Genomic DNA, 27569 nt, shown 5'->3' on the forward strand with positions numbered 1-27569 from the left:
TATCACATTTTTATTTCTTGGGAGGTGGGAAAGACTTCTCCAATAAATGAAATTTTCTTGGATACTATGAATTGCTGTATAGAAATTTGTGAGTGTATAATGAATGTGGACATACAAATATAGTAGTTTCTTATGGTTCCGGTAACAAATCACCCTAAATTTGTTGGCTTTAAACAGCCCAAATTGAAATTCTGGGCTTCCTAAGTCTGAAATGTTTCTCACTGGACAAAAATCAAGTTGTTGGCAGAACTGCATTTCTTTTTTGAAGGATCTAGGGGAAAATCCATTTTTTTACCTTTTCAAGCTTCTGGAGGCTGCCTGTATTTCTTGGCTTGTAGTCCCCTTCCATTTTCAAAGCCAGCAATAACCAGGGAAGTCTTTCATCACTCTGACACTGACTCTTCTGCCTGCCTCTTCCATATTTAAGAATCCTTGTGATTACTTTGGGCACATCCAGATAATCCAGGATAATCTTCCTAATTTAAGGACTGCTGATGAGCAACCTTAACTCTATCTGCTTTCTTTATTCACAGGTTCTAGAGAATAGGGTTTAGACATCATTGAGAGGCCATTATTCTGCCTACCACTGGACCCAGTAATTCATTTCTGACCCACATGCAATGTGTCCAATCCCAGTATCCACAAAGGTATGAACCCATCATAATGTGTCCAGTCCCATTATCTACAAAGGTACGAACCCATTGAAATGCCAACTCATAGTCTAAAATCTCATCTAAATCTTAGCTCAAAAGGCCCATATCTCATTATTTAAATCAAATAGGGGTGAGGGCTCTGGCTCCTCTGGCCTCCTTCAGTGCCCTGTATATTATGTGCTTCCTCTCAGCTTCAGATCTTGTCTGCTCTGTCTTGTCTATTGGGATTATTTTCTCCCATCTTCACATGCTTCTCTTCATCCTTGAGATGTCATTTCAATCACTACCTGTTCAAAGAAGCTTTTCCTGACTAGGTCAAATCCTCTCTGCCTTTTCAGAGCCATGTCCTGTTCTCCACAGCATTGATTGCAAACGCAGCGTTCATTGTTCACTTCGGGTTGACTTCTCAATCAAATTGTAAGCTTCTTGAGGTCAGGACCAGTTTTGCTATTCTTTGCTATTTCATCTCCAGTTTGGCATTCTATACCCAGCACTTAATATGTGCTCACTTACTCAGTTAGTATTGGTTGAATAAGTGAGCATTAGTCAATAATTGGTCAGTCAGCCCCTTATGAGGTAATTGGTTGAATTGTCTCATAAAAGTTTAAGCTGTCTTTGTTATGTCACATGTCTAGTAGGTGTTGAATCTCATAATGTCTGACCAGAAAGTCTATGATTTGATCTTCCACGTCTCTCCATTAGTCATCCTGAACTGGGCCCTCATTGCTAGAGTGTGGGGGACTATTTGTCCACTGGATTCTATTTTAAATTTATTTGCAGTGGTCATGGACTCACACTGTTCACAAGTAAAAATGATATAAACAGGTATCCATTTAAATATGTCTTGCTCCCACCCATATCTCATCTAATATGCATCTAATGCCTATTAGAATCCTTTTACTCTCTTTCATTTACGAAAGGGAGTATGATATATATATTCTGTATTTTTGTATTTTTTTAGTATGGGAAGTGAAGAAAGGGATAAGATTCAGTTTTATGATTCAAATTCAGCCATTCACTCCGCATACCAGCATATCAGCATGCTGTCACTGGACTGTCTAAGGATGAATAATCCAAAGTTCTTGATTTTGAGTTTGGAGTCCATTGTGGAAGGCAGACAAGTAAAGATTACTGTCTGTGGTGACAGAAAGTTGGAAGTAGCTCAGAGGACAGTGGGACACAGAAGAAGGAAACCTATTGAAATTTGAAACCTAGGAGTCAGGGATATCCATTTGAGAAAGTGATATTTAAGCTGGGTTACAGAAGACATTCCCCCTCCCCCCAAAAAGAAGATGGGTAATAATCATGACAATATTATAGCACTCATGGTGTACATATTTCATGAATATTATAAAGTATAAGTATATTACTTGTCTTTTGCTGTGCAGTTTGGAAATTGCTGAATTTGAGGCTTGTGGAAAGTAGAGAATGCTTTATTTCTCTACAATTAAACTATAATTTAAACTGATATTGTGATTTTCTTGTTTTTTTTTTTAAGTGATGTACCATTTTACTTTGAAGTTGAAGCTGTTTTTAGTTTCCTTTTCTATAGAATTAAATAAAAGATCATTAATTCTTGGAATGTTTGTTACTTTCCTCAGAAATTTCAGGATCGTATCATTGTAAGTAGAAAGGTCAAAGCTTTCACCCATTTATTCAACAAGTATTTACGTGGTACACACCAGGATAGAGCAGTGAACACGAATTGCATAATCCTTGCCTTCTGCCTTGTATAGAAGAGAAGGTCAATAAACAATATGATATAATGGCAAGAAATGAGAAATGCTTTGATGACAACTAAAGCAGGGTTAAGGAGCTGAGGTTTCTGGGAATTAGAGTTTTGAGGTCCAGCCACGGTATCCACTTCTAGCAGCGGTGCATCTTGGCTCTTTGGCCACCACAGGGGTTTCTGGGACACGCAGTTTGGCTGGTTTCTGCCATTTTTCCAGTGGACGAATTTGACTGGGTCAGCTCGGAGGCTGAGCTGGGTTCCTGTGACATCACCGACCAAGGGACGTCAGGAGTGCATGAGGATTTGGCCTTGGGTGGATTGAATCCGAACCTGGCTAAAGGCTTGGGCCGCGCAGAGTAGGATTGCCGCAGTTCAGCTGCTGTGGGTCTGTGGCAAGTAGTGGCCCCACGGATCTTCTCGGCATCTGAGAGGTGTTTGCTTAAGTTCCTTCAACTCAAGAACCCAACGGATCTTGAGTTGGACTGTGAGGAGTCCTACTGAACCCCGACTCTGCCTCCCTTCTTGGGCTCCACAGGAAACTTTATTTTGGTGTCTGTGAAGACTACGGGGTGTTCAGTCCGGGTTTCCTCTTACCAACAGCGCCACTTTAAACAGAAAGCTTATAAAAAATTTGTGCAGTGGTTTGAGAACTAAGCAAGCAACTTTTAAATAATACTGTTGCCTTGAATGGGAGGGTGATTTAAGTATAAATACATTTGATTCACACAACTGAACCACACAACTCCTGGGGTACAGATTTACATACCCCACCCAGTTTGTTTTGATATTCAGTCTAGAACTTGATCTCTAGATGCTAAAACTTGTTAGACCTCAGAGAAGTCTGGACTTAACTAGCTCTAATCCTGTACTAGAGAAAAGCCAGGTTCCTACTGGCTTTTTGCATATGTTTGTGTTTAGTGGTAAGGGCAGGGCCTAGAAATTCCTCGTTGGTATATGATTTGTGTGATCTCTGAGGACCCTTTTTATGCAACCTTAGCCTTGTACTTTCAGGAATTGGTGAGTAATTTTTTTAGAATTCTGGAAGCTAAGCTACTGGCCAATTGGCATTTTCCTTTCCATCTTTGAAATGTCTTATTTATCCTTGATGGGAAATCTTTTGACAAAAGTTCAGATACAGAAGAGAACGGATTAGGCCGGATTTGAGATTTGCTGGCCATTTCCTAAGAGAAGAAAATGACCAAGGTCCTGGTGAGTGTTTCTCTGTTTTGCATTTCATCCAGATTTCCAGAATCTTATAACAATAACTATTAAATGGAAAAATAAATACTTTTAAATTCAAAATTTGAGGAAAAGTAAAACACACTATAAAGATCAAGCCAAAGGTGGAATTGGGAAGTGTATTGAGGTACATACAAAGTACCTGAAGTTTGAGTAGAGGTGAATAAATATGTAAGGATGTACGGTAAATGTAAGTAGAATTATAAATTGTGTTTAATATCAATAATGTATTAGTTTTCTATTGCTTACATAACAGATTATTACAAGCTTTTAGCAGCCTACAATGACATACATTCTTTATCTCATAGTTCTTTAGGCCTGAAATCTGGGTTGACTTACTTGAATTCTCTGCTCTGGGTTTCATAAGGCCAAAGTCAAGATGTTGGCCAATTGGACTTTTATTTGTAGGCCTTGGGAAGAATTTGCTTCCAAATTCTCTTCAAGTTGTTGGCAGAATCCATTTCCTTGCATCTATAGGATGGAGAGCCTTCTCCTTACTGGCTGTCAGTTAGGGGTTGATCTTTGCTCCTATAGACTGCTTGCATTCCTTTGGATGATTTCTGTGCCTTTTCCAGCAGTGTTGGCTGAGTCCTGTTAACTCTGCAACTTCTTTTTCTGTCTCACGTATCCGACTCCTTTGCCATCCTCTTCTGTTTTTAAGAGCTTATGCTAACTACTTTGTGCACACCCAGATAATTCAGGATGCGGTCTCCCTACCTTTAAGGTCAGTTGATCCTGAATATTAATTACATCTCCAAAGTCCCTTCGCAGTAGTACCTAAATTAATATTTAATTTAATAATTAGAGGGCATTGTTAGAATTCTGCCTGACACAAATGATAACATGAAAAACTCTAGAGGACAACTGATATGTGTTCATATGGAGAATTCAGACCAGCTCCTCAAAGGAAGCAATTATTTCCTGACGCTTAAATCTTAGAAAATTTTTTTGTTGCTCTTTATTTGAAGTAATGCAGTGGTTAGTACCCACATACCCACAGTTGCCTTCAAATAAGAGTGATATTTGTTTGAAACTGGATTGTGGTTGTGAGAACTGGCAAAGATCTGTCCTGCTAGTTCTCAGCGTTTCCCTTTATGGATGGTGTTTTTTTTATCTTGTTGATGAAATCTTTGCAAACTTGAAGATGACCAATGTATTCTTGAAGTTTTCTCCTAGAGGTTGTATTATTTTACTGTTTATATTTAGGTTTGTGATCCATCTTGAATTTATTTTTGTATGTTTGAGGCACAAAGTGAAAGTTCTTTTTTCCACATAGCTATCCAATTAAAATAGCACAGTTTACTGACAACTGTATTTTCCTTTCCTCCGCTAAATTGCATGGCATCTTTTTTTTTTTGTATGGTATATGGTGGGAGTCGCATTTCATTCTTTTTCCATATGACTGTCCCGGTATTGCAGCACCATTTGTTAATTTTTGTGTGTGTGTGTGTGGCGGGGGGTGGGGGTATGTGCATGGGCCGGCAATCAAACCTGGGTCTTCCTCATGGCAGTTGAGAAATCTATCACTGAACTACCCTTGCACCCCCGCATCTTTCCTTAATATTTTTATTGAGAAATCTTCACATATGTATGTACAGTCCATACATGGTATACAATCAGTGGCTCACAATATTATCACATAATTGTGTAGTTATCACCATAATCATTTTTAGAACTTTTGCATCACTTCAGGAAAAGAATAAAAAGAAAAAAGAAAAAATTCATAAACCGCATACCCCTTATCCCTCGTTTCCATCTACCCAATATATTTTAACCTTTGTTCCCCTATTATTTGTTTTTTTATTTTATTTTTAATCCATATTTTTTATTCATCTGTCCATACCCTAGATAAAGGGAGCAGCAGACACAGGTTTTCACAATCACACGACCACATAGTAAAAGCTATATAGTTATACAATCATATAGCACTATACAATAGTACTATACTGTTTTAATTATTGTAGGTTTTCATATAACGAGTCTTGAAATCTGGTAGGGTTATGTCCTCCATTTTTTCTTGGTATTCCAAGTGTTCCAAGTATTTTGCACATTCATATAAGTTTTAGAATTAACCTCCTATATAGTATTTGGCCTCCAAAAATAGAGCTAGCCTTTTTCCTGGCTTCTGGGGATTTAGCTCTAAATCTTTGGAATTTCCTGTGATAGGAATGTCTTATTATTCCTGATGTACCCCAGACCACACCTGATAGTTCATGCTAATGGGATGACTCAGGGTCTCGGTACCACACCAGCAATTTTGGAGTGGGGCTGGCCATGCCAGATGTCAGACCAAATAGTTAGCAGCTTGGGGCTTGAGCCACAGGATAGCAGTCCAGCCAATGGGGAGCAGAAAGGAGCTGGAGATTGAGTTCAATCACTTGGGCGTTGATTCATTCCATCAATTATACCTATGTGATGCGACTCCAGTAAAACTTCATACATGAAGCTTGGGCTTGATTTGTAGTACACATCAAAGTGCCGGGAGGGTGACATGTTTTCTGATTCCTCATGGAGAGGACATGGAAACTTTACATTTTAAAATGTCCCAGCCCTCACCCTAAGCATATCTCTCTTTTGTGGGGGGTAGGGGTCTTTTTCTGATCTGTCTCCTTTCTTGTAATGAAACTTTAATTGTAAGTATAGTGTTTTCCTAAATTTGGAGAGTCATTCTAGTGAGTTATAAAACCTAAAAGGGTGGTAAGTCCCAAATTTATAGCCATTTGGTCAAAAGTGTGGGTGACCTGGGAGCCTTCAGACATGTGGCTGGTGGCTGAAAGGCAATTTTGTAGAGGATTATGCTGTTAACCTGTGGAGTCTGATTACCTCCAGGTAGTTAACAGTCAGAATTTCATTGTAATAGGTAACAAAGCTTATTGCTCCTCCGTGTTTCTTATCATCTCCTTCATATAGTCCACCTGTTTGCCTTTTTTGCTGCCTTTTTAGAGGTTTCTTGAGATTTCAGTTCTAGTGTACTAATCTTTAGCTGAATTTAATTGGCTGTCAATTTGTTGATTGGGTCTCTAAGTTTGGATACAGTGTACTTTATTTTTAATTTTGTTATGGCCCTCATGCATCTGCATGGTCATTTATATTAACCTCTTGTTCCTTACCTATATTTTGTGTGTCTTATTTCTCAGTACATTAAACGTTCATATATAATATCCTGTGCTGGTAATTCTTGAGTGTGTTATCATTTCATGGCTGGTTTTACTGCCTGTTCGTTTGAAACATACTCACAAGGTAGAAACTCCTTGAGCACTAGTATGTGCTGCGTTTATATGTTAGCAATTAGTCTACACCTCCCAAATAGATGTTAAAAATATTTTTCAGAGATTTTGGTTTTAGGGAGGTATTGGCCATAGAATTTGATGGTCACACATTCCAAAAACTTATAATTTATTGGATTGCTTGATAAATGCACAGTGGCAAGATTTTTTAATGGCATTTTACTTGTTTCCATAATGAATAATGAAAGCTTAAAACACACACAAGCCTTCATAACTTATTGTGAAACATAAAACACACACGCCTTCATAACTTATTGTGAAAATAACAGAACATATACCTTTTTTTAATGACATCCAGTGATGATCACCTAAGATTGAAAAGGAATGTGTTATTACAGGAATTAATATCATATAAGGATATATCTGTGGACTTTACCTGGGAAGAATGACAGCTACTAGTCCTGCCAAAAAAACCTATACCAGGATGTGATGTTGGAGAATTATAACAACCTTGTAACAATGGGTAAGGATAGTTTAGCTTTTCCATTTTCAGTTGCTGTGGCTTCCAGAGAGCTTCAAGGTACAGAAATTTCCTGTATAGATAATAGATTCTTAGTCCCTCTTCAGTTACCAGATAGAACATAACATGCCAAGGTGAAAGTGTGTTAGTTCCTGAAATGTCCTGTGCTGTTCTTAGACTCCTCCCCCAAGTCCCATTACAAACACCCAAGTCTTTGTCATTTCCCATGAACAGGCTATCAAGCTACCAAATCAGATATGATCCTGAATTTGGTGCATAGAGAAGAGCCATGGAAGGTAGAAGATGAAATGCAATATCAGCATTCTTCAGGTGGGTGAGTTACAGAACCAGCATAATAGGAGATCCTTGAATGTAAAGTAATGTAATATAAAAGAATGTAAAAACCCTGAAGGGTTGACCTCTTCTAGATGTGTTCAGTGCTACTAAAATTTTGAAGGTGATTACAAGTACCTAAATCATTGTTTGGGCTCTCTTTTGCTTAGTGTTTTAAAGAAGGTATTCCTCTTCTTTTTCTCTCTTGGATTGTTCCACTGTTCAGTCGAATATTGTTTTTTTTTGCAGCATCCTCCAGACTTTCTCCCTCTTTTTCTTCTACTTCCTCTCTGATAACTCACCTCCTGTTTTCTCTACATTTCATGTTTTCATCCTTTCCACGCTGATCAAAAAATAATAATAATTCTCACAACCAATACAGTATCACAATTTATTCTGCAGTAAGGGTAGTTAAGCTGGCCCACTGGTTGGATTCTATATTCCAGTTGCATTTCTAAGTACTGTGTGAGAATGTATCAAAGCAAGCTAGAAGGTGGGAGTGTTGACCACATTTGTATTCCTGGAAATGTGATATTAGTGTTTTGGGAAGTTTGTTGTCTTCTGCATGCTGCAGTGAGTTTAGCCAATCTGCACAGTCTGAGGAAATGGTCCCCAGAAGACTGCCTTCAATTTTGATACCAGCTACAAGTTTGAGAGTCCCCAGAACCACCCTCAAGGTCATTTGGTATGAATGCAAGGGTCCCAACAATCACTTGTCATGTTCATTAATTCTCTAGAACAACTCACATAATCAAGAAAGCTTATGTACTTATGAATATATGTTCATTACTGGAAAACAATTCAAATTTAAAATATCCAAGGGAAGAGACACACATGGCAAAATCCAGGAGGGGTTCAAATGAAGACTTTCTAGTGATTCTCTCCTTGTGGATGCATGGAATAGCATTAACTCCTCACTGGTCACATTGTGTGACAATATGCACAGGATATTGCCAACCAGAGAAGCTCATCTGAGCCTTTGATGAGTTTTTATTGGGGCTTGATCATATAATGCCTCTGTGATTGACCTTTAGCTGCTAGCCCTTCCTGGAGGTATGGGCTAATACCTTTATTTTCTTGTCTCTCCAGCCATTGGAACTAATACAGTGTGTCCCAAAGCACCCATCACAAATCACATTGTTCAACTGTTCGGTGGCAGAGCCCCCAGGCAAATAAAAGCACTCCATAATCCTATTTGCAGAATATTCCAGGAACCTAGCAATAACCTCCCAGTAGCTGAGAACAAAAGGTCAGACCACTCTTTGGGTAAGATTACCTCTTTACACCATGTAGAATTAGTAAAGAAAGATTTGGGAAGAGAGGCTAATTGCACTTAACCTTTAAGTGAGAATCTGAGGATCCTTCATTCTAATCTACTTCTGCAGGCATTTATTCCTAAAATTTAATTAATTTGGCATCTTCCTTGATAGTCATTCTTTGGGGCTGATTCATGGATTTTCTCCATCCTTGGGCATCTTCTTTTCTTAGGGTCTTTAAAGTTGGAGACCATAAAGCTTCATCCTTGTCCATTTCTGTCTTCCACATGCTCCCAGTATAATCTCATTCAGTTTTATTGCTTTAATAATACTATTTATTTGCTGTGGACTCCCAGACTTCTGTCTACCTACCAGAAGTCTGACAGTATAACCTGAGGTCCTCCATCCCTTTCTGTACCTAATATTTTACTTAAGCCTCAAAGTCCATTATGTCTTGCAGATATTGTTACTATTGCCTCCAATATACTCTCCCTTTTTTGCTCTTACTTTTCTCTAATCTTCATATAATAGCAAGACTGATTTGTTTATTATTATGTTGTTTTTATTTATTTATATAAAAGTTCCTTTGACATTTCTAACAGGAAATGTTTTAGTTTCATAGGCTGCTCAAGCAAATACCATGAAATGGGTTGGGTTCAACAATGGGAATTTATTTGCTCACAGTTCGAGGCTGGAAAAAAAGGCCAAATCAGTGCATTATCAAGACTGTACTGTTTCCCCAAAGACTGGCATTCTGGGGCTGGCTCCTGGCAGTTTTTGTTCCTTAGCTTTTTACGTGGCAAGGCGCATGGTGGCTTCTACTGATCTCTTCTTTCTCTTTCTTGTTCTGTTGGTGTTCAGCTTCTTGCTCCCTGAGGCTCTTTCTCTGTGTCTGAATTTCATTCTTCTTATAAAGGACTCCAGTAATAGATTAATATCTCTCCTAATTGGGCGGGGGCCACACCTTAACTGAGATAACCTCATCAAAAGGTCCTATTTACAATGGGTTACACCCACAGGATGGATTAGATTTAAAAACTTGTTTTTGACACTGAAAGATAATTAAACCATCATATAAAATGAACAACCTTCTAAGTTGAAGGATGGAGAGAGGGCTCTAAATAATCCTCTAAGAATGATGCTATATGACTTGGCAGATATTTACCAATTCTCACAACCATAGTCTACAAGCCTAAAAAATAGGATTTATGTCTCAGTATCTAAGACTTTGTCAAAGTAGTAACTGTTACACACACACGCAGAATGCCATTTTAAAAGTGTTAATCAGATATATCATCCCCTCCTACTATCATTTCAAATGGTATTCTTTTACTATTAGCATAATATCAAATTTTGCTTCCGGTTTCTCCTACAAGTCAGCATTTCCTGATTTCTGCCTGAATTTTTGAAGAATCATATACATGCAGAACAGTATACAACTCTTAAATATTCAGCTCAGTGAATTTTTACAGGCAGCACAACACATTACCTAGAACAAGAGTACAGGATTGCTGTGTAGGAAGCCATCAAGTTGCCATAGCACAATTTATCCTTTCTATATTTAGGCCTTTAGGAATCATGCTTTTAGGAACATACTTATCCAGCTTTATTCATAAACATCTTCCTTTGATTTTTCTTTTTCTCTTTTTGAAAATACTTATTTCTAAATAGCTTAGACTTAGTAAAAACTTCCAAAAATGATTCATATTTGCAGTATATTCTTCCTAAATGCTAATAGTTTACCACATTTGTAGGTTTCTCTTTTTAAACAGCTTTATTTGCACCCCATACAATCCATCCAAAGTGTACGGTCAGAGGTTCTTGGTAGAATCATAGAGTTGTGCATTCATCACCACAGTCAATTTGAATATATTCTCATTGCTCCAAAAGGAAAAGGCTCGTATTTTATACCCCCACCCTGTTATTGACACTTAGCATTGGTATGACACCTTTCCTACAATTGACTATTACATTATTACTGTTAACTATAGTCCATAGTTTGCATATTTTTCCCCACATACCACACTGTTATTAATACCTTATAATAGTGATGTACATTTGAAGAATAGTCTTAAGTTTGTACTATTAACCACAACAGGATTCATTTGTTATACAGTCCCATGTTTTATGTTTTGGCTTTCCTTCTAGTGACATACGCAATCCTAAGTTTCCCCCTTTCTACCACAATAACACCTGTAATTCAGTGCTGTCAATTACACAATAATGTGCTATCATCACCTCTGTCCATTTCCAGACATTTACAATCAACCTTATTAAAAATTCTGTACAAATCATGCATCAGCTCCCCATTCTGTATCTTCTTTGTATCTCCTGGTAACCTATACTCTAAATTTTAACTCTTTGAGTTTGCTCTTTACAATTAGTTCATATTAGTGACACCATTCAATATTTGTCCTTTTGTATCTGGCTTATTTCACTAAACATAGAGTCTTCAAGTTTTGTTGCATGACCACATTTCTTTTACCTCAGTGTGTCTTTCAATCTATGTATCTACCCATACCTCACACACCCACCCCTATAGAAACATAGATTTTCTGAACTCTTTACACCTGAATAACTAAATGTGCCTTTCCTAGAAGCAAGGACATTCTTTTACATAACCAGAATGTAATGATCAAAATCAGAAAATTGACACTGGTATAGTGCTATAATCTAATCTATTGACATTATTCACATTTTACTAATTGACTCACTAAGTTTTTTTACAGTAATTGAAAAAAACATTTTTTCTGGACCTGTTATTGTTATCTAGCTCATTCTGTTGCAGGCACACTGACCTTTATCCAGAAGTCAGAGCTTACTAATCACTCAACTGCTTTAGGAAAGAAATCATATCAATGCAAAGAATATGCAGTGAAAGCTTGTAAACTACTCATGACCATGCCTCATAGAACTCATGCAGGAAAGAAACCCCATGAATGCCGTGACTGTAAAAGAGCTTTTCCCAGTAAGTCACTACTCATAAGTCATCAGCATACTCACATAGGAAAGAGACCATATGGATGCAGTCAGTGTCAAAAAGCCTTCATTACAAAGTCAGCACTCATTTATCATCAGAAAACTTATCACAGAGAAGGGAAGTCTTATGGTTGCAATAAATGTGGGAAAGTGTTCCCTTGGAAGTCAAAACTCATTTTACACCAGAGAACTCATTCAGGAGAGAGACCTTTCAGATGCAGACTATGTGATAAAGCCTTCATGGTTAGGACACATCTCACTGTACATCAGCGAACTCACACAGGAGAGAAACCATATGAATGTTCAGATTGTGAGAAAGCATTCTCGAAAAAGTCTCAGCTCTTGATACATCAGCGAATTCATACAGGAGAGAGACCATTTGGATGCAGTGAATGTCAACAAGCTTTCATCCAGAAGTCAGATCTCACTAATCATAAGAAAACTCATCATGCAGGAAGGAAATCCCATGGATGCAGTGAATGTGGCAAAGTTTTCCCCTGGAAGTCAAAACTTCTTGTGCATCAGAGAATTCATTCTGGAGAGAGACCATATAGATGCAATGTATGTGATAAAGGCTTCACATCAAAGGCACATCTCATTGTACATCAGAGACTTCATACAGGAGAGAAACCATATGACTGCTGTGATTGCAAGAAAGCCTTCTCTACTAAGGCACATCTCATTATTCATCAACGAACTCACACAGGAGAGAGACCCTATGAATGCAATGAATGTCAACAAGCTTTCATCCAAAAGTCAGGTCTCACTAATCATCTGCAAACTTGTCATGCAAGAGTGAAGTCTTATGGATGCAGTGAATGTGGAAAGGTTTTATCTTGTAAGTCAACCCTCATTATACATCAGAGAACCCATACCGGTGAGAAACCCTTCACATGTTGTGTATGTGATAAAGCGTTCACAGCTAAATCCTATCTCACTGTACATCAAAGAATTCATACAGGAGAGAAGCCGTATGAATGCTCTGAGTGTAAGAAAGCATTCACAACTTTGTCAACTCTCATTGGTCACCGGAGAACTCACACAGGAGAGAGGCCCTATGAATGTAGTGAATGTCAGAAAGCCTTCTTTCGAAGATCAGCTCTTAATCATCATCGGCAAACTCAGCATACAGGATGAAATGTGGGAATACGAAAATACGTTTTTGTGCTAGTCATAGCTTTGAGTGTATTCAGAGAACTCATATGGAACATTCATGGCATTTCTGTGATTTTAATCAACCTTTCTGGAATCCCTTTGGTAAAAAGAAACTGGAGATCCAGTGAATGTGGTAGGCCTTCCATTTAAAGGCATCACTCATTGTATCATAGGAATCCCACCAACAGAAACATTAGGAATGCAGTGATTACCAACAGGCTTTATTTGAAAATCAGAGACTTTATTTAGGTGGCATTTCCATCGGGTACAGCAAATAAGGGAAATCATTCTTAAAGTCGCATTTGTTGTATTTTGAATATATGAGCTCAAAAGAGAGACTCTTACAGGTGTAGTCAATGCAGGAAAGCCAAGACGGGTCTCATCTAATTGTATTAAAAAAAACTAACAACTCACAAATATGGTGATGACAATAGAGCCTTCTTCAGAAAGTCATAACTCCTTGAGCGTTTTGTATAGGAGAGAAATTTTGTGATGCAGTGAATTTGGTGAAGTCTTCCCAATTAATGAATATTTTTCTTATGTCAGCAGACTCATACGGGAGGAAAACCTCATATTGTAGTGAATATGATAAAGCCTTCATCTAGATGTCAGAGCTCTCCAATCATCAGCAAACTCAGAGTAGATAAACACTTTTGAAATAGGAAATGTGGCAAGCTTTCTTTTGAAAGTGACATATACACCAAATACATCATTCTGGAGAGAACCTGATGGATGCATTTAATGTCTGTTTTGGCCACAGAACTAATTGTCCAACAGTGAAAAAGGACATGAATGTAATGATTGTCTAAAATCCTTCATCTAGAAATCAGAGCTCCTTAATTGTCACCTAAATCACACAGCAGAAAGAGCCTATTATCACCCAAGGGAATACTCTACACTCAACAAAGTACGAAAGCCTTAAGGAATCATATCTCTGTTCTACATGAGCAAATTTATACGTCACAGAAATCTTACTATATACTCTGGAAATGCTTTCTATGAAATTTTGGATGATGGTAAACCTCACAAGCGCTTGAAAATGGAAGCAGTTTGGTCATCAGATTTTATGAAGTGAACATGGCAATGGAATGTGATAGTTTCATTGCCAGTGTTTTCTTGTATGAACAGAGAAGTGAATTGTTTCATATTTTATGTCATTTTATATTTGAGTAATTAATAAACGTGGAAATGTATAGAAAGACACAGCTTTATAAGGTTTTAGCATAATTGTTTTAGAAAACATTTCCAAGAATATTCTTCAAATATTGGACATTTTCATTGTGCAAATACAATACATTTTCACTGTATGGAAAAAAATCAAAACAGAATAAGGCTTAGTTGAATAGAAAAAAGTTTTGTATGGGTTAAGTTGTGGATTGTTCTACACAATGTGGGCTTTATGCATTTACTGTTTTGGCATCACATGAAGGAACATATAACTTAATTTAAAAGATTAAGTACATTCTCAGCATACACATGCAATGTTGACTAACAATGTAAAATAAATAGAAGTATTCTAATTTCTTACCAATCAAAATGTCTTGTAATTGGTAATTTGACTTGTTAGTAAGAAGTCTGAATAATTATACTAATCAGGTTTTTCTTATTTTGGTGCCATTTGTAATACTTCTGCCAGTTCCAATGATCTATCACAAATAAATGCCTACATTTTAAAGCAGTTTTATTGAGATACATATTCACATACCATATAATCATCCAAGTTCTACAGTCATTTGTTCACAGTGTCATCATATAGCTGTGACTTCATCACAATCAAATTTTGAACATTTTCATTGCTCAAAAAAATAAAAATAAAAATAAGAACTAGAGTAAAAATAAAAGTAAAAAAGAACCCCCCATGCATCCCACCTACCCCCATTATTTATTTCTTTTTTCTTTTTTTTTCTTGCTCATCTGTCCAAACAGTGGATAAAGGGTCAGTCACACAGTTTTTACACTCTCATGTAAATACCTTAAGAGTTCTATAATCATCTTCAGGAATCAGTACTGTTGGATTACAGTTCAACTGTTGCAGGTATTTCCATCTAGCTACTCCAACACACCAAAAATTGAAAAGGGGGCTAATTTCATTTATTTGAAACATCCAAAGGTGACAAAAACTTTATTATTAAATATTTTAAACAAAGGCATGCATGAGAATGCAGGCATTAAAAATCATCTGAGATTACATGAGGTGAATTCTTGTATATATATTTTAAGTGCTAAATAAAACACACAGGAATTTTTTTGTCAGTATTTGTTAAATTCCTGGCAGTGAATTAATATAAATAGCAACATTGCAAAAGTTGGAACCCTTGAACATTGGTGGTAGTAACGTAAAATGGGTGCATCACTGTAAAGAAGTTGGGGGTTCCTCCAAAATTGAAAACATGTACTCAAACAAATACTTGTATATGAATATTCATGAAAATATCACTAACAACCAATGTACATTCCCACATTATTCATAATAGCGAAAAAAAGGAAACAACTTAAATATCCATCAGCAGGTAAAATGATAAGCATATGCAATATATCATGCAATGGGTATTATTCAGCCATAAAAGTATGTTAGTGATACTTCTTACATGAAAGAAGCCAGACAACAAAAGACCACCTTGTGTATGATTACATATTTGAGTTTTGTAGGCTACCTGAAGCAGAAACCATAAAATGGTTTGGCTTAATCAATGGGAACTTGTTCGATTATGGTTAGAATCTGGGAAAAATGTCCAAGACATCATCAAGAAGATGCTTTCTTTCCGAAGACTGGCTGCTCCTTCACTCCTGCAACATGACAAGATACATGGCAGCATCTGCTAATTTCTCCCTTCTCTTCTGGGGTTGTAACTTTCAGCTTCTGGCTTCTATGACTTTTTCTCTCTGTATTCATTCCATTTATAAAGAGCTCCAGTAAAAAGATTAATTCCCATCCCGAATAAGGTAGTTCACACTTTAACTGAAGTAGCCTCATCAAAATACCCTAATAAGACTCCTCTCTGGGAATGAAGGCGGCAGCTTAGCAATGTGCGTGTTTTAGTTCGTCCTCCAGAAAAACTAATAAATAACCAGAAACAGTACCGAACAGCTCCTGGAGCCACGTCAGTGACCAGACACACAGTGTACCCCAGTCGGGACCAGCTGGACTGGCTGCAAGCCTCCCCAAAACCATGAGTTCCCCAAGCCACGGCGGCCGGTGCTGGGGCAGCTTCCCAGAGGGAAATGAAAGAGACTCTAAACCTGGTCAAGGCAGAGGTCGCTCATTGGTCTCACGGAAAAAGAGGAAAGGGGAGGAAATACAGGATTTAGTGGCTGTGTCTCTACGGAGACTTGGCAGCCTCTGGATTCAGTGGCAGGACTTCTCAGGCTGCAGCTGCCTAGGCATAGACAGAAATGGGCTGCTTTCAGGGCTGTCTCCCACCTGTGTCTTCCCCAGGAGAGGGGTGAAGCCCAACTCAGGTGGAATCCCTCCCTCAAGGAATTCAGACCCCAGGGCTTGGCAATTTGAAGCCATTAAAACAAGCCTACAACCTCTCCTCTGTCTCCACCATGCCCCCAGCAGGGAGAGTCTTCCAAAGTTAAAAGTGCCTCAACATCTTTTGCTGGTGCGACCTGCAGGCAGACGCGCCACTTACTGAGCAGGATAAGAAAAACAGAGCCTAAGAGACTTCACAGGAAAGTCTTTTAACCTGCTGGGTCTCACCCTCAGGGAAAACTGATGCAGATGACTCCTTGCCCCTGAAAGGAGGCCAGTTTAGTCCAGGAAAACCTGGCTCGAGTCTATAATACCTACGTAGACCCTCCTAAGGGTGGGGAGGGAAAAGGCACCATACAAGCAGGGCAAGAAACAAGAAAACAAGAACTGAAAAATTATCCTCTGTTAAACAAAACCTAAGCTAGAGGTCCAGAAAAAGCTGAACTGAAGGTCAAAGAACAGATAGACAACAAATTCATCTAGCAAGAAAACCCTAGGTAAGAGAAGTGAAAGCAATCACCAGAATAAACTAACTAAGGTAATTAAATGTCTAGATGCCAGCAAAAATAACAAATCACACCAGGAAAATTGAAGATACAGCCCAGTCAAAGAAACAAACCAATAGTTCAAAGGAGATGCAAGAGCTGAAGCATTTAATTCAGAATATATGAACAGACATGGAAAACATCATCAAAAACCAAATCAATGAATTGAGGGAGGATATGAAGAAGGCAAGGAATGAACAAAAAGAAGAAATGGAAAAAAAAAGCTCTGTGATTTGAAAAACAAATCACAGAGCTTATGGGAATGAAAGGTACAGTAGAAATGAAAAAAACAGTGGAAACCTACAATGGTAGATTTCAAGAGACAGAGGTGAGGATTAGTGAACTGGAGGATGGAACATCTGAAATCCGACAAGAAACAGAAACTATAGGGAAAAAAATGGAAAAATATGAACAGGTACTCAGGGAATTGAATGATAATATGAAATGCACAAATATACATGTTGTGGGTGTTCAAGAAGGAGAAGAGAAGGGAAAAGGAGGAGAAAAACTAATGGAAGAAATTATCACTGAAAATTTCCCAACTCTTATGAAAGATCTAAAATTACAGATCCAAGAAGTGCAGCATAACCCAAAGAGAATAGATCCAAATAGACATTCTGCAAGACACTTACTAGTCAGAATGTCAGAGGTCAAAGAGAAAGAGAGGATCTTGAAAGAAGCAAGAGAAAATCAATCCATCACATACAAGGGAAACCCAATAAGACTATGTGTAGATTTCTCAGCAGAAACCTTGGAGGCAAGAAGACAGTGGGATGATATATTTAAATTACTAAAAGAGAAAAGCTGCCAACCAAGAATTCTATACCCAGCAAAATTGTCCTTCAAAAATGAGGGAGAAATTAAAACATTTTCAGACAAAAAAATCACTGAGAGAATTTGTGACCAAGAGACCAGCTCTGCAAGAAATACTAAAGGGAGCACTAGAGACAGATACGAAAAGATAGAAGAGAGAGGTGTGGAGAAGAGTGTAGAAAGAAGGAAAATTAGATATGACATACAAAATACAAAAGGCAAAATGGTAGAGGAAAGTACTACCCATACAGTAATAACACTAAATATTAATGGATTGAACTCCCCAATCAAAAGACATAGACTGGCAGAATGGATTAAAAAACTGGATCCTTTGGAGAAAAACCCTAGAATGAGCTGAGAATTAACATCAAGAGACTGAGAGAACCTTCTCGACCAAAAGGGGTAAGAGTAAAATGAGGCAAAGTGTCAATGGCTGAGAGATTCCAAAGAGTCGAGAGGTAATCCTGGAGGTTATTCTTACGCATTAAGTAGATATCACCTTGTTGTTCAAGATGTAGTGGAGAGGCTGGAGGGAATTGCCTGAAAATGTAGTGCTGTGTTCCAGTAACCATGTTTCCTGATGATGATTGAACAGTGATATAGCTTTCACAATGAGACTCTGTGAATGTGAAAACCTTGTGTCTGATGCTCCTTTTAGCTACTATATCAACAGAAGAGTAGAACATATGGAATAAAAATAAATAACAGTGGGAACAGATGTTAAAAGAAATTCAGTTTGAAATAGTGGTAGGTGAAGGCGAGGGGTAAGGGGTATAGTACATATAGTTTTTTTTTCTTTCTTTTAGTTTTATTTCTTTTTCTAAATCGATGCAAATGTACTAAGAAATGATGAATATGCAACTATGTAATGATATTAAGAATTCCTGATTGTATATGTAGAATGGGATGATTTCTAAATGTTTTGTTAATTTTTTTTAACTAATAAAAGAACAAGATCCTTCTATGTGCTGTCTACAGGAAACACACCTTAGACCCAAAGATAAACATAGGTTGAAAGTGAAAGGTTGGGAAAAGATATTTCATGCAAATGACAACCAGCAAAGAGCAGGACTAGCCATACTAATATCCAACAAATTAGACTTCAAATGTAAAACAGTTAAAAAAGGCAAAGAAGGATACTATGTACTAATAAAAGGAACAATTCAGCATGAAGACATAACAATCATAAATATTTATGCACCAAACGAGAATGCCCCAAAATACGTGAGGCAAACACTGCAAACACTGAAAAGGGAAATAGGCACATCTACCATAATAGCTGGAGACTTCAATTCCCCACTCTCATCAATGGACAGAATGTCTAGACAGAGGATCAATAAAGAAACAGAGAATTTGAATATTACAATAGATGAGCTAGACTTAACAGACATTTATAGGACATTACACCCCACAACAGCAGGATACAACTTTTTCTCAAGTGCTCATGGATCATTCCCAAAGATAGACCATATGCTAGGTCACAAAGCAAGTCTCAACAAATTTAAAAAGGTTGAAATCATACAAAACACTTTCTCAGATTATAAGCGAATGAAGTCGGAAATCAATAATAGGCAAAGTGCCAGAAGATTCACAAATATGTGGAGGCTCAACAACACACTCTTAAACAACCAGTGGGTAAAGGAAGAAATTACAAGAGAAATTAGTAAATATCTCGAGGCGAATGAAAATGAAAACACAACATATCAAAACTTATGGGATGCAGCAAAGGCAGTGCTAAGAGGGAAATTTATTGCCCTAAATACCTATATCAAAAAAAGAAGAAACGGCAAAAATACAGGAATTAACTTTCCATTTGGAAGAACTGGAGAAAGAACAGCAAACTAACCCCAAAGCAAGCAAAAGGAAAGAAATAACAAAGATTAGAGCAGAAATAAATGAAATTGAGAACATGAAAGCAATTGAGAAAATCAATAAAACCAGAAGTTGGTTCTATGAAAAAATCAATAAGATTGATGGGCCCTTAGCAAGATTGACAAAAAGAAGAAGAGAGAGGATGCAAATAAATAAGGTCAGAAATGGAAGAGAAGACACAACCACTGACCCCACAGACATAAAGGAGGTAATAACAGGATACTATGAACAACTTTATGCAAATAAATACAACAATGTAGATGAAATGGACAGCTTCCTAGAAAGGCATGAACAACCAATTTTGACTCAAGAAGAAATAGATGACCTCAGCAAACCAATCACAAGTAAAGAAATTGAATCAGTCATTAAAAAGCTTCCCAAAAAGAAAAGTCCAGGAGCAGATGGCTTCACATGTGAATTCTACCAAATGTTCCAGAAAGAATTAGTACCAATCCTGCTCAAACTCTACAAAAAATTGAAGTGGAGGGAAAGCTACCTAATTCATTCTATGAAGCCAACATCACCCTCATACCAAAACCAGGCAAAGATATTACAAAAAAAGAAAACTACAGACCAATCTCTCTAATGAATATAGATGCAAAAATCCTCAACAAAATTCTAGCAAATCGAATCCAGCAACACATTAAAAGAATTATACATCATGACCAAGTAGGATTCATCCCAGGTATGCAAGGATGGTTCAACATAAGAAAATCAATTAATGTAATACACCATATCAACAAATCAAAGCAGAAAAAAATCACACGATCATCTCAATTGATGCAGAAAAGGCATTTGACAAAATTCAACATCCTTTCCTGTTGAAAACACTTCAAAGGATAGGAATACAAGGGAACTTCCTTAAAATGATAAAGGGAATACATGAAAAACCGACAGCTAATATTGTCCTCAATGGGGAAAAACTGAAAGCTTTCCCCCTAAGATCAGGAACAAGACAAGGATGTCCACTATCACCACTGTTATTCAACATTGTGTTGGAAGTTCTAGCCATAGCAATTAGACAAGAAAAGGAAATATAAGGCATCAGAATTGGAAAGGAAGAAGTAACACTATCACTGTTTGCAGATGATATGATACTGTATGTCAAAAACCCTGAAAAATCCACAGCAAAACTACTAGGGCTAATAAACGAGTACAGCAAAGTGGCAGGGTACAAGATCAACATTCAAAAATCTGTAGTGTTGTGTTCAGATATAGACCCTCTCATCTATGGACATTTGATCTTTGATAAGGCAGTCAAACCAACTCATTTGGGACAGAATAGTCTCTTCAATAAATGGTGCCTAGAGAACTGGATATCCATATGCAAAAGAATGAGAGAGGACCTGTATCTCACACCCTATACAAAAGTTAACTCAAAATGGATCAAAGATCTAAACATCAGGTCTAAGACCATAAAACAGAGGAAAATGTAGGGAAATATAAATCTTATAATTGGAGGCAGTTTTATAGACCTTACACCTAAAGCAAGAGCACTGAAGAAATAAATAAATAAATGGGAACTCCTCAAAATTAAACACTTTTGTGCATAAAAGAACTTCAAGAAAATAAAAAGATATGTTCAGTTTCTTGATCCGAGTGATGGTTGCCCAGATGTATTTATTTTTTTTTTTTTTTTTTTTTTTTTTAAATTTACTTCTTTTTATTGAATTCTTCCATCCAGCTGGTTTATTATAAAGATAATGGTGTAAATGTTACAAGCTGTCATAGTATCATTTACTGATCAATTATTTTGATGCCCATTCACTCGCAATGTATCCTGTATAATAAATTCTTATAAGTAATAGGTTTCTTTGAGGGGTATCCTATGACATTATCTGTCTAATCATATAACAGTAGTCCCAGTGTTTTCATTTTTCCAGTTTTATATGTTTAATAATAGTAATAGTCCCTCATTATTCTTCTTTTGCACAATTTTCTTTGAGAATCCCTCTTCTTTAGTTTTAAACTGCAATCATTTGCTGTCTTCCCCCAAAGACATGAACTTCATTAGGACAGGATTGGCTGTTTTCCTGAGAATAGATTACCAAGTGTAGGATTACTGGGTCAAAAGGTAAGAACATTTTTTTTCCCCACTCTTAACACTTACTTCCAAAGTTTTCAGAAAAGGTTGTGTCAGTATCTTTGTAAGCCTGCCAGGACTTGGATATTTTGAAATAAAGTTTTTTGCTTTTTTTTTTCAAATTTGGTAGGAGAAAAAATATACATTGCTTCAATTTCTGTATCTCTGCTTATTAGTGATGATACACATACGCTTGACATATAGTAGGTGCTTAATCAATGCTTGTTGAATGAATAATGGCTTGTATGGATCAGTACATGTATTTGGAGATGAGGGGTTTAAACACATATTGTAATTATAAGTAAATGCTGGCCAGATGTACATTTGTGGGCAAACCTTTGACCACAAATTCATCTCCAGAGGTTCTAGAGGTGCCAAGAACACCCAGAATTCAGATATAAATTGGGGCAATCCATAGAGACTCGCTGTAAGTTGCCTTCACTGCAGGCATGTCTGTTTCCAGGCAGGATCAGCTGAAAGCTATCTGAGACTGTTAAGATAATGATGTGAGGCTACATGTGCACCTGCACACAGCCCAGAGGCAGCCATGATTCGTTCAAAATAGAGTGCACTTCTTTTGAAAGCAAAATAGTAATAAGAAATCGCAGGTACATGAGTACTCTGCTAGAGACTACACTCAAGCCTTATGTAGTGAATTTAAGTACGTAAGATCTCTATTGCGAAACAGAGAGACCAGATCTGACTTCTAGGATCAGGCATTTTTCATGAAACCACACTACTTTCCTTTCCAACTCACTAAGCCCAAGGGAACACATGAGTCCTTGGTTCAGAGAAGTTTGGTTTTCTCCTTCCATTCTGTAGTGTGAGGGAGAAAGGGTCATTTTTGCCTCCTAGGGATCACTGGCTTTATTTTGAACATATATACAATTTTAAATAGTAGAAAAGATAAGGATGCTGTTTTTTTGTTTTTAAGACCATGTAAAACTCATTACTAAAGCCAAGCCAAACATTGGTTATCTTTGCTCTGTTGCCTAAGTAGTAGATTTTAGTACTAGATATTTTCAAGAATTTCCTTGGTCACGAATTCTGTAAATTTGATAAATAATTCCATGCTATCACCTTAACCTACATATTCTGAAACTGTGCTCAATGTTTTATTCTGAGAAACAAAGTGCTCTTTCCTCTTAACTCCAGAGCACTGAAGATTATCAAGATCATAGCTGGTAGCATGAAAATTACTATCACACACAAAAAAAATTACTATCACAGCTGTTTCATTTCACTCAGAGAGCAGATTGGCAAATTCAAAATTTTAAGAAATCCTCTCCAACATTTATGAAGTACTACAGACATATCAAATGAGATGCCAGATGCTGAATAAGTCACAGCAGTCCTTATCAGAGTACTGATATTTGAAATGTTAACACAAAACTCCAAAAGAACTTTTCCTCTAACTAGAACACCTAAGAACAGATGTTTCAAAAGCCCTTTGTTAAGACACTTTAGTTTGCTACTTTCTTTAGAGATGGAAGCAAAAGTTCCCCTCTTGATTCTTCAGTCCTTTGTTTTAAACCTATTCTTATAAATTTTTCAACTATCTGAAAGTGTTTGCCACTGCTTTCAAGAGCTACTTCTAAAATTCACCTCTTCCGAGGGATCCATGATTAATTTCTCTTTGCTGCTAAACCTCTTCAGCTCACACATATTTTCAATTGACTCCATGATTTATGTGGCTCCCTAATTATTCTAATCGTTCTAATGTTTCTAGTTATAAGTCTCTCGAGGACTGGGGAATTTCCAGAAAGGTGAAAAGGAATTTAGAGAGTGCCTAGTTATATCTTTTTCCTTGACTATTTTACTAATGAAGAAATTGAGACATATAGAGGTTGATCTGTTCAAGCAAAGTAGCCAAGTTAGGAACAAAATTTGGTTAGAACCTAGATGTCTTGATTTTCATTGGTGTTCTTTCCAGTCTATTATGCCGTCTTCTTCTATTTCATTTGCATCTCTTCAGAAAGTCTAGTAAAATGCTATATATAAACAAATCTCTCAACAAATGTCAATAAAATATGCATAAGAGTTTACATAATTGAGAAGCTGACTCAAAGAGTCAGAAAGCAGAAAGCAGAAAGATAATTTTCTTACTTCTTTGCATGATGCCACCCTCCAGACCAGTTAATTGCTACTTTGCATTTTCCATCCATCAGGCATTGGGCAGCAGTGATGGTAGCCCCTCCTACAGCTGCTGCATAGTCATATATCCCTTCAGTGGCTGGGCAGTCATAACCTAGCCCATATTCTATGGAGTCCGGGTGATCATCATCTCCTTCTTGGCTGACCTTCTGGAGATGTTGCAGATAGGCATCAGTGTGGAAGGTCGCCAGCTCCTCCATGGAGGCCACTTTTGGCTTAACTATCCTCATTTGCTTATGCAGGGCTTATGCTTCAATCAAAGAATGTACCATACTGGCCCGTTTGGGGACCTTGGCCAGCGAGTCGCATATGCTGACATACTCGGGACTATAGATGTAAACCGGGGGCAGCGAATGCCCACTGTGCGCGGATTCCTCCGGCTCCTCCATCTTCCACTTCCAACTGTTCCGGAGCCAACCGTCCGGATCCGGCTTTTCTCGGACTCAGTCCGGGCTTCGGTTCCTGCTCCTCCCCAGATGTATTTATTTTGAGAAAAGTTATTGAGCCTGTACACTTGTGATTTTGCATTTTCCTATTTATATACTATTTCTATAATGTGTAAAACTTTCAACTGATACAGAGGGAAGTGGGTAGAGGAGAGAATATACAACAAAATTAACTCCCTTGATTAAATACTCTTTATTCTTCTGCCTTACTTCTCTACTAAAGTTAAAAAGTGTTGGGAATTGAAATAAATTATGATGTTACAAAAATAAAAAATAAAAAATAAAAAGCCTACAGAATGGGAGACAATATTTGGAAACGACATATCAGATAAAGGTCTAGTATCCAGAATTTATAAAGAGATTGTTCAACTCAACAACAAAAAGACAGCCAATCCAATTACAAAATGAGAAAAAGACTTGAACAGACACTTCTCAGAAGAAGAAATACAAATGGCCAAAAGGCACATGAAGAGATGCTCAACGTCCCTGGCCATTAGAGAAATGCAAATCAAAACCACAATGAGATACCATCTCACACCAACCAGAATGGCCATTATCAATGAAACAGAAAATGACAAGTGCTGGAGAGGATGTGGAGAAAGAGGCACACTTATTTACTGTTGGTGGGAATATCAAATGGTGCAACCACTGTGGAAGGCAGTTTGGTGGTTCCTCAAAAAGCTGACTATAGAATTGCCGTATGACCCAGCAATACCATTGCTAGATATCTACTCTGAGGACATAAGGGCAAAGACACAAACGGGCATTTGCACACCAATGTTTATAGCAGCATTATTTACAATTGCAAGGAGATGGAAACAGCCAAAATGTCCATCAACAGATGAGTGGCTAAACAAACTGTGGTATATACATACAATGGAATATTATGCAGCTTTAAGACAGAATAAACTTACGAAGTATGTAACAACATGGATGGACCTTGAGAACATTGTAATGAGTGAGACTAGCCAAAAACTAAAGGACAAATACTGTATGGTCTCATTGATACAAACTGACATTAGTGAATAAACTTGGAATATTTTGTTCATAACAGAGACCATCAGGAGATAGAAATAGGGTAAGATATTGGGTAGTTGGAGCTGAAGGGATACAGACTGTGCAACAGGACTGGATACAAAAATTCAGAAATGGACAGCACAATGCTACCTAACTGTAATATAATTATGTTTAAAACACTGAATGAGCTGCATGTGAGAATGATAGGGAGGAGGGCTGGGAACATATTGAAATCAGAAAGATAGATGTTAAGATTGAGATGGTATAATCTAGTAATGCCTAGAGTGTATAATAACAGTGAAATGTACAAGGTACAATTTAAAAAATGTTATTGCATGAGGAAGAACAAAGGAATGTCATTATTGCAGGGTACTGAAAATAGATGGTAATTAGTATTTTAAAATATCACCTTCTGTGTGAGACTAAAGCAAAAAATGTTTATTTGTTGCAAAATTAATATTTTCGCTAGTGCATTTCCTGGTATAACTTATGTAGATAGTTTGATTGAACGCCATAACTACTTGGAATCTCAGGTAGGACATGAGATTTTGTTGGTTTGTCCAGAGTGATGCCCCGATGAATCCCAGAGTGATTCGATCAGTGAGTGGAAAAGTATCTGCAAAGCCCCCTTCGGGGAGTGGTGAAAATGGGGAGAAATTCAACTTCCCCAAGTTGAATTCTTGATATTCTCACAAACAGTGTGGACAACCAAAGCTATAGGCAGAGCCCCCAGTCTTGGGGTTTGCTCATATGAAACTTAACCCTGCAAAGGATAGGTCAAGTCTACTTGAAATTTAGACCTAAGAGTCACCCCCCAAGAGAGCCTCTTTTGTTGCTCAGATGTGACCCCTCTCTCCAGCCAACACAAGGAGCAGTCTCACCACGCTCCCCCTCTCTGTGTGGGACATGACTCCCAGGGGTGTGGACCATCCTGGCAACGTGGGACAGAGATCTTGGAATGAGCGGAGACTCAGCATCAAGGGATTGAGAAAAACCCTAGAATGAGCTGAGGCTTAGCATCAAGGGATTAAGAAAACCTTCTCGACCAAAAGAGGGAAGAAGGAAATGAGACAAAGTGTCAGTGGCTGAGAGATTCCAAACAGAGTCAAGAGGTTTTCCTGGAGGTTATTCTTATGCATCAAGTAGATATCATCTTGTTATTCAAGATGTAATGGAGAGGCTGGAAGGAACTACCTGAAAATGTAGAGCTGTGTTCCAGTAGCCATGTTTCTTGATGATGATTGTATAATGATATAGCTTCCACGGTGTGACTATGTGATTGTGAAAACCTTGTGTCTGATGCCCCTTTTGTCTACCTTGTCAACAGATGAGTAGAATATTTGGAATAAAAATAAATAATGGGGGGAACAAATGTTAAAATAAATTTAGTTTGAAATGCTAGTGATCAATGAAAGCGAGGGGTAAGGGGTATGGTATGTAAAAATTTTTTTTTCTGTTTTAGTTTTATTTTTCTGTTGTCTTTTTATGTCCTTTTCTGAATTGATGCAAATGTGTGGTAAATGATCATGATGATGAATATGCAACTATGTGATGATATTTTGAATTTCTGAGTATATGTGTTGGGAATGTTTATGCTTCTTGTAATTTTTTTTAATTAATGAAGTGTTTTTTAAAAATACCCTAATTACAATGGGTTTACATGCACAGGAATGTTTTGTTAACATGTTTTTCTGGGGTAAATGTAGCTTCAAACCGTAATGTTACATCTATGTATGTATACACACCTATGAACTGTTCTGAATAGGTGAATCCGTAGAGACAGAATGCAAATTTGTAGTTGTTAAGGAACTGGGGTCGGGTGGGGAATTAGGTCTGATTGCTTAATGGGTGTTTAGTTTTCTTTGGGGCTGGTGAAAATGCTTTTGGAACTAGATAGAGGTAGAGATTGCAAAACATGAATTTATTAAGTGCCACTGAATTGTACACTTTAAAATGGTTATTTTAATGTTAGGTGAATTTTCACCTTAATTAAAAATACATATAATAGAACAACATTGAAAGAACTCTGACATGTAAAATACAGATTTTTTACAGATTGAGAAATGTGTG

The 27569-nt window shown here is 37.4% G+C and overlaps 1 protein-coding gene and 1 pseudogene across 1 annotated transcript in view; one reads left to right on the forward strand and one right to left on the reverse strand.

Annotated features, from left to right (window-relative positions):
* Positions 1-116: 116 nt before the first annotated feature.
* The window catches only part of LOC143658291 (uncharacterized), a 129958-nt gene continuing 102505 nt past the window's right edge, over positions 117-27569 (forward strand). Inside the window, 5 exon segments of the mRNA XM_077130446.1 lie at positions 117-1478; positions 3513-3594; positions 7606-7701; positions 11749-12327; positions 12394-13063. Of these exon segments, the coding sequence (XP_076986561.1) occupies positions 7629-7701; positions 11749-12327; positions 12394-13063 (1322 nt within the window). The 5' untranslated portion in view covers positions 117-1478; positions 3513-3594; positions 7606-7628.
* Positions 23985-24501, reverse strand: LOC143658700 (histone deacetylase 8 pseudogene; annotated as a pseudogene).

The sequence above is a fragment of the Tamandua tetradactyla genome, chromosome 16, assembly GCF_023851605.1.
Source record: "Tamandua tetradactyla isolate mTamTet1 chromosome 16, mTamTet1.pri, whole genome shotgun sequence".
Lineage (NCBI taxonomy): Eukaryota > Metazoa > Chordata > Mammalia > Pilosa > Myrmecophagidae > Tamandua > Tamandua tetradactyla.